The following is a 9,148-nucleotide window of genomic DNA, read 5'->3' as shown; positions in this document are numbered from 1 at the left end:
ATATGCTACTTGTAATTCATTTTTTTAAACGTTTTTAGTTTTATGTTATGTTATTTTTATGTTTGATTATTTATGCTTTTTTTTTGTACATTTATTTACTTGAGTATAATTATTTGACTTTGTAGGAGTTTTAACTATCTGTTTTCTGACCAATGGCAGTCTCTATAAGTCATTGTGATTTTAAATGACTTTAATAGTTTGCAGTGAACAGTAGTGTATTTGTGCAGTTTGCATGTGTTTACCTTGTTTGACATTGACATCCTGTGGGTGGTGTCCCGAGTGTGGGCCGGGGTTGAAGTGCTCGTCGCTGTATGTGATCAGAGGGGTGAGGGGGTGAATGGCATGGGACGGCTGGACCACTGGCACCTTATTTGACTGCAAAACACAGAGGGAAAAACTGATATTGTAACAACTTCAAATGTGACCGAGGCATTCAGACTAAGAACAAATGGGCAATGAGCCACCAAAGTTGAGCACCTCACCAGTGATGATTGTGTTATGTAGTTTTTTGGTGCAGTATTTAGTGGATGAAGAGGGTGGTTGGGAGAAGGGGGTTGGGAGAAACAGAGTGTGGGTTAGAGGAGGAGAGAATGAGAAACAGGGAGGGAGGGAGGGAACGCCACAGGGCAGAGGCAGACCAGAGGTCTCGGGGCTGAAGATCAAAGGGAATCATTAGCCAGTGAATAAGGGAGTTCATTACAGAGCCCCGACCGTCTGCGGTGGAACTAAGCAGGGTTAATCACGTCAGCAGCGGACTCGACACACACACACACACACACACACACACACACACACACACACAGATCTGAGCTGACTCACAAAGCAATGCTCAGCACACCACAAAAAGACATCAAGTACACAGTGTTCAAGAACATGTAGTAATTTTTCAGATAATTGGTGAGCTTCTCCTTTACCTGGCCTACAGATGATCTATTTCTGTCTTATGTCTAAAATAGTCAATTTAAAAAGATATGTGCACAATGTCATAATTGCCAAACTTTGCATTTTCATTTAGCCTAAAGTCAAAGGTGGGGGCTTTGGATCAATTAAAGAATCAAGGTGGAAACTAAATTGGTACGAGTCTTCAGCTGTAATATTTATGTCAAATAAAAAATACAAAAAAAATTAATATATAGTTGCAACATCTCATTTTCAATTAGTTTAATTTGATGTACTGAAATAAACTAAAACTGAAATAAAAAATGTATAAAACTACATAGACTTTAAAAAAATAATAAAAACCACAAAAAAGCAACAAAATTACTAAAACTTATGAAAATGAAAACAGAAAATATGAAAAATAAAAACTTCAAAATATAATTAAAAACTACAATAATATCTAGTTACCACTGGTGTATGAAAAACAGCAATAAAGTTTGCCAGAAAAATATGATTTAGCCAGTTTATGAGGAGAAAACCTATTTACCATTGAACAGTGTGGTAGAATGAGAACAATGAAATAACACATTTAATGCACATCCTTTGCCATTCATTTAGCTGCACTAGCTCTAAAAATAATAATAATAATAATAATAATAAAAGAATGTGGTGTGTTTTTGTTAGTGATATACACATTTCGAGAGAGAAGGGGAAGAAATTACCTAATAAATCTGATTTACTCTGACCACAGTCACTTGAACACACATTCATTATTCACTGTGAGTGGGAAATTCCCAGGAGGACTTAGGCAGCTTATGATCAAACCATAATAATTAAAAAAAAAATGATTAAAAATGTCCTATGAAATCAATCTAAATACAAAAACAAACATGAAATCACTTAGAGAGAAAAGTGCACAAAATCAGTTATTGTTTGCATGCTGTTCCTAAGGTTCAGCTGTATTTGAATGTTAAACCTGCAGAACTTGCGAGAGAGGCGAGACGGGTAAGAAGTGGCCCACCCATGCCACAGGCAAAACTCCCACAGGCACGAACGAGCGGTTTGTCCTAATTTGGGAGCAAATGTTGCTGTTTCCGACCAGCTAATTGGCCAGAGAGGCAGGTGTAGGGTGCCATTTCCTCGGCAGACGTACTGCTGTAAAACCACGGGGCGGGAGGAGTATGTGCGAGTGCGCTTGGGAGGGGGCGTTATTTTGGAGTCTCCCAGACACGGGACAGAAGCCGAGAGGGAGGATGATGATATGAATGGCATTCTCTGGAAAGATCTGAGCTTTGATAACTTTCAACAACACTCGGAGTTCCAAACACGTCAGAAACGCCTACACTTTCCAAAGCATTTTTGGGATTCTTGAGAGTAAGCTGATGATATTCAATTGTATATTTCTGTATTGCGAAATGCTTTCAAAATGTAGGACAAGCTCCTGGATCCTTTGTTGGAAAACAAACAGTATTCCTAACCCTATCCTTACCCCAAACCCTATAAACCCAAAGCAAATGTTCAGTTGATAATGTTATTCAAACCCCAAGCCCTAAGCGAATCCCTAAAGTATGCTGGGAATGTTGTTCCAAGACCAACAAGGATGTTATTCCAAGAGCAAGTCATATTTGGCTAAATCAAGTAGGGGTGTAGCAACTATTATAATTAACCACTTTCCAAAGGTTATTCCACCCTGCTTTTTGGGCAATAATAACTTAAACATATACGTTTTAAAAACTTTGCTTTACTTCAGTGCAAAGGAAACAAATTGTATCCAGCTGAAATATCCGTTTTGAAACCAAGAACAAGCCACAACCGGTCACATCTGCAGTCAATCGGACAAACTCGTAGTTGGTACTGGGCAAACATTATATGCCTAATTAATATTCATACTGACCAGAATTATGATGGGTCAGATTCTGTGCCACAGAAATGTTGACCGATGGGAAAGCCGATGATTATTTGTATGAAAATACCTGTAATCAATGATGGATGATATTAAAAGTGATATAAAAAAAAATCAATAAATTAATTAATTAAAATAAAAAATAATAAAATAAAATAAAATAAAATAAAATAAAACAAACAATAATAAAACATCTCCTTTGATGTTTTACAAAGCAATAAAACCAAACAAAACAAAAAATAAATCCATTGTTGTTGTATACTGAAAAAAAAAACAATATTAATAAATTAAAAACAATAATAAAACATCTTCTTTTATGTTTAACGAAGCAATAAAATGAAATTAAAAAATTAAATAAAATACAATATATACATTCTTTTTTTTTTTTTTTTTTTTTTTTTACTAAATTAACCTGTTAATAGCTCAGTCCAGCAGTATGTGGTTTAAATATGGTTCAACTCTTGGTCAGAGGTGATGGCTAATCTGGAGGAGTAGTTTTAAAAAGGGTCTTATCCTACCTTAAGGAAACCTTATCCCTGACTCTGCCTCATTACTAATATGTGACTGGGGGCAGTAGCTACTGAAAAAGGCCCTCACTGGAAGACTGCATGATAGCATCCTTACCCTCTCTTCATTTTACGCCTCTCAGCTCTTATTGGCTTTTCCTCTGGGAGAGAGATAAGAGGCAGGCATATTTTTAATTTAAGCCCCTAGTCTCTGTCTCAGAGTAAAGGAGAAAAAGAGATACAAAGGAATAGAGGAAAAACCTAAAACAGTTTGAGTTAAGGAGTCCACGCAAGCATCGTACAAAAGACACCACGGCTCTCTGGTATGTCAGTATGGGGTCCTCGACTTACGGCAGCCATGAAAAGTGGGAGCTGGCACTTTGTGTTCCACCTTATTCGATCGGGGCCTCTTTTAGGTCCTCTCAGTCGCAGCTGTCAGAGCCCATTTCTCTCAACTTCTTAATAAACTGCCATCTTGGCGCATTGCATGAAGCTAAAATACCAGCAGGGCACCTCGAGACTGCTGTGCCAATTTGCAGGGGCCCCCCGCGGCACAACTCCGGAAAAAAAAAACAAAAAAACATTCGCTTTTCCGGAAAAAGGCAAAAGAAATAAAATGTCAAATTTAAAATACATTCAGCTTTCCAAAAATGTGGTTGCCTTTAATAAACTAAGAGAGGGTTTGGTGCTTTTAGCTTTCCGTGGTTTTAAATAAAAGTCATGCAGGGTGATTCACCGCCACTCAAGGCCATTCAAATCCTTCCAGGTGGTTTGAGATCACAGGCTGTGCCACCCTGTTCCCCACCCAGCTCAATGACCTATTAAATTAAAAGCACTTTCACACAACCCGACCAGGAAGTGGCCGGACTCCGCAGCTGACCACAGGAACCCGGGTCGGATGGTGCCATGGGGATTTATCCTTAAGGATCTCTGAGTTTTCACAGGCCAGGGTGGCAGGATATAGCATGGACCTACCTCCCCCCGCTCTCTCTTTTATTTTGAAGAAAAATAATAGGCTTAGGTCTTTCTATTCATATTTGCAGAGAGGCGGTGCCGATTGAAAAGAAGCATGTCCATTTAGGATTTTATAAGCAGGTCTGGCCAAGCCTGCCTCTAGAGCCCCTCAGATGTGGTTTTAAAAGAAATTTCATTGTGCAGAACTCAAGCTGGCTGAGGGCCTGCAGAAAATCCAGAGGAAAGAGGGAAAAGCTAGAGTTCATGAAATAGGGAATTTGGGAGTTGGGAGACAAAATGGACACTGTTCAGTTCAACCTTCTCCAAGAAAGCAGTGCTATTTCAACCAGTCAGCATGAAACACTGAAGACTAATGCCCAGCTGGTAACCCTTTTTCTGAATTTTCCCAGAATGAGTTTTACCATACAGACATGACTTTCCTAAGCTAAAACCAGCTCTGTTATCAAAGTGCCCTTTGCTTTCCTTCCCAAAACCAACCCAGGCTCATTGGAAAAATGTGCCTGTGATGACACTTCTGCAAAATTATATTACGCTGCTTCTTGCACCCTATATGATTTCTGTGCTGCAGAAAACGTGCACTGAATCGCGGAATCCAGTCATAAAAAGAATTTATTGTATAACGTGAAACATCACGGAATTTACCAAATTTTGGATGAATAAATCAAAAGTAGGTCCGTACACTTAGATCAAAATGTGTTATAGACTAGTGTCTGTGAATATTAAGCTGCAAAATACTATTTAAATATGAATCTGCGTGTGTCTGTGTGAATGAATGGCGCAGATGCACCGTTTCGCATGATCTCTAGAACTGAGCTTCATGAGCATTTTACCATTTCTTGTGAGAAAAACTATTGTCATATCATATAAACAGAGAAACTTAAAGGTCTTCACAACAACTCATTAAAATAAAGTTTGGTTAAACTTGAAGAAACTGACAATTTTGGTAAAAAAATAAATTAAAAAAATTTAAAAGAAGGGCTCTAAAACTTAAATTTTTGTTAAACTTTCAATAAATTGCACTTAAATTGTGTATGTTTAATGATTTCAATTAATTATACATTCTTTTTGAAGAATAAAATGTAAGTAAACAATTAAAACAGATTATATGGAAAATATGGTGGATTTTTTTTGAGGTTTTTTTTGTGGTTTTAATGGTACTGTGATAAAATAAGCCGTTATTAAAAGTTGTTGGTATTTTATTGCCCCTAGTGATTATTCAAGATGAAAACGTCAGTAAATTTTATGTGTAGACACAATTTTGGAGTTTTGTAAGTAGAGTTGCATATTTCCAATTAGCTTATGTTGCCCAAAACACTGCGAATGTTACCAAGAAGCGTTTTCTTCGCACCACCAGCCCTTTGTCCTCCACTCAATTATCTCATTTCCGTGGTGTTGGGGAGGGGGGTGGTTTATAATAATCGCTTCTCTCTACTGTAATTTATATGCAATGAGGACTCCTCATGCCAGCGGCTACAATAAAGGGGCTGTGTGAAAGAGCGAGAGGTGTTTTGCAAACATATTGAGGAGTTGGCAACTTAAGTGACAACGACAGATTGCCATACAGCTACAAATCTAGGTGAAATCCATTCATACTGTTTACCTATGAGAGAGAGAGAGAGAGAGATGCCCGCAAATGAATAAAAGCATATTAAAGATGCATGGGCAGGTAGGTTCAAACAAGTCAGATTGTTCTCCGTTCAATACTCCACACCTAAGCATTTTTAGCATAATTACCACAGAATTTTCAATTAATTCTTTGTTTTTATAAAGCAATAGTTGAAATATTGCATATAACTGTGAACAGGTAAGGACCAGTAAGTGATTCTATCATATTTCTTTGTCTCATCTAGTCTATGTCAGCAGTATGTTTAAGTCTTATGGCTATATTTTGGAAACAGTGTGTATTTGTAATATTTTTGATAAGGTGTGTGTTTTGATATTATTTTTTAAGGTGAGTGGGCTTTAGATTATTTTTTAAAGTATTCGGAATTTTGATTTACTTTAAAAGCACTGTACGAGGAGGGAGGGTGACTTTTAATTTCTTTAGTTTGTAGGGTTTTGTGTAGTCAGTGTAAGAAATAAATAAGTGAAATGAAAAAGTAATAAAATAATTGAAGACTGAGTTTAAAATGATTGAATTATCAATATTATAAAATTAGTTTAGGAATTATCTTCTGCTGTAAACTGACACAAAGATATTATTTTATGATTGAATTTTAAATAATTTAATTATATATTTTGTATTATAATTTTCTTTAAATTGATGTAGATTTATCATATTTTAGTAAAAACAATTTTGTATATTTAGATCAGAGTATTCATTTAAAGCACTGTACAAGAAAATCATAGTTATTGTTGTGATTTGATTTAAGATTTTGGTATTTTTGTACATGTGATTTGATTTTAGGTTTTGGAATGTTGATAAAGAAAGTTTTCGCCCACACAAAACAAACATCAACTGACTGGTAGTGTATCTTATTTAACTCTAAAAGTTCATTTAAAGCACTATATAAGAAAATTGGGGTAAAGGTGTTAATAATATCATTTTGTTGTGTTTTGCTTTTTGTTACATATACATGTACTGTATCTTATTCACACACACACACGCACACATACTCACATTCGCACACACACTTTAAACACACACAGTGAACACCACAGTGCCCACTCAGTTCGATATGTTGGCACTTTTTTTGATATTGTAAGCCCCAGTACTGAGCTGCCTAAATAAAGAGAGGCCCCCAGTCTAGAGCGGCAGGTTATAAATGGAATGTAATATTGGCAGGGCGGCCTGTTGGCTCTGGGGCTTAATGTAACCAAACCCAATTAATGAAGCGCTCTCATGGCACATGCCACATGCCCAAGGTAACGATACAAACAAGAGGTGGAAGTGAAGGGTGGATGGAGAGAGCGAGAGGTAGAGGAGAGGGGAACGAATGGAGGAAAGCCTGCCCTAAAGGCTTTAAAAGAAAGAGAGAGAGACCAAGAGAATGCGTGAAAGAGAGACCTTATTTTAATCATTCTCAGGAGCTAAACTAAAACTGGAGATTGAACTTATTTTTAATTATTGTCTTTAGATGAACTAAAACTAAACTAAAATAACTTTATAGTTAAGGATATTTAAAATAATCACATTAAATCTCCTTTTGTATTTTATGAGTGTTGTAGTACTGAAAAAAATTAAAAAATAAATAAAGCAATATAAATAAATAATAGAAAAACATTTAATTTTATTTTAGTATTTTTAAATAAAGATAAATTTTAAAAAGTAGTTTTTAAAATTATTTGGTAAGATTTATTTTACATAAGATAAATAATTATATTATTATATTATTGTTATTATTATGAATGATCATCAAAATGAATAAATAAATATTTTTAATTAAAAATGAATAAAATTAATAGGTATAACCATAGGTTATTTTTTTCCTTTTGTTTATATATGCAAAATAATAAAAATTAATAAATATTTTTTTTTTAAAAAATAAATATAAAATAAAAATAATAAAAAAATATAAATAGGTATTCTACAAAATAAATATTGATGTTATTAATAATTGTTTATTTTATGAACAGAATCATTTCCAATAGTAATAATAATAATTATTATTATTATTATTATTATTATTCTTATTTATTTAGCCTTACCAGCTTTGATTCATGTGCTAGCTTAAGTTCAAAGTATGGCATTAAGAAATTTGACAGCAGTGCCCCAGCTGTCATCTGCAAAAGGCAAGAACATCAAACATCTCTCCCATTTATGTCCCAGAAAACCACATCACCGGCATATGCAGCGCTGCATTCTGACAGATGTGAACCATAAAACAAACACAAATGTGATACATAAGTGCTGGAAGTGCGCCAACCTGAGGCGATCCACGGATGAGGAATTTAAAGCTTGCTGAGACTAAAATACAATATTTATCAAGACAATAAGGCAACAAGGATGCTTCATAACAGACAACACAGGATTAACTGAAAAGTGAAAAGGGTTGAGTGTAGCTTCTGATAACAATCGACAGACTGCACTTTTACAATAGAAATATACAGACATTGCTGATTGGTTGTGAAGTGACTGTGTCACAGTTTTGCATTGTGTGGAGGTTATATAAAGGTTTGGCAGGGCTTCTCAACATCACGCTCCACGTTCACCTTGTGGCTTATGCAGGGCTCATTCTCACAGCAGGACCTGGTCACTTCAAAGCGCCACTGAAAGGTCAAACATTCCACTGGAGTGGAGCGGTCAGCGGGCAGCGTGGCGTCCACTGACCAACACACAGACAACGTGCCATTAGCATGCATTCTGACACAAACACACAGTCACATACATTAAACTTTAAAAGCCAGCGCGGCGTCTACGTGCCAAACACATGCATCCGTGATCCTCGCAACCTTGTTGGAAGTGCAGAAAGCATATGAATGAACACTTGTTTATTCCTTCCTTTCATACTGAGCCAGCCTTCGCTCTCACTCGGTTATTTATTGAAGGCCGATTCTCCAACATAATCAAACTGGCCAATCACTGCTACGCAACATGCTAGGGCTACTTTGACAAACAACAGAAAAGCAGCAGCTCAAAAGCAAAGTACAAATAAAAGGACTGCAATTTTCTTGCAAACGTATAGTAGGTTCGCTTTCTAAGGCTACTGATCAAATCACTAAGGTTTGAACAGTATTAGCACATAACTTGTCCAGCACCATTGGTGCTACAGACATTAATAATACCACACGCAGCGATCAGATCAGAATTTTTATTGATAATGATAAAACTGCAGAAAGCAACTAAACTTATAACATAAAATTAAAATAAGTAAATATTTTTAATTGAAATAAAATAAATATAAATGCATTTTTATTTAAAAACAAGTTTATTTGAATAAATATC

General features: G+C 35.8%; 1 protein-coding gene across 2 annotated transcripts in view; it reads right to left on the bottom strand.

Moving 5' to 3' along the window:
- lef1 (lymphoid enhancer-binding factor 1) overlaps positions 1-9,148 on the bottom strand; it is a 39,450-nt gene that overhangs the window by 16,077 nt on the left and 14,225 nt on the right. For both annotated transcript variants that reach the window (XM_042761809.1, XM_042761817.1), the window contains exon 4: positions 243-375. In XM_042761809.1, the coding sequence (XP_042617743.1) occupies positions 243-375 (133 nt within the window). The remainder of the gene's footprint in view (positions 1-242; positions 376-9,148) is intronic.

This window comes from Cyprinus carpio, chromosome A1 (genome assembly GCF_018340385.1).
Source record: "Cyprinus carpio isolate SPL01 chromosome A1, ASM1834038v1, whole genome shotgun sequence".
Lineage (NCBI taxonomy): Eukaryota > Metazoa > Chordata > Actinopteri > Cypriniformes > Cyprinidae > Cyprinus > Cyprinus carpio.
The sequence above is the reverse complement of the archived record's forward strand: the minus strand, read 5'-3'. Positions and strand labels throughout refer to the sequence as shown.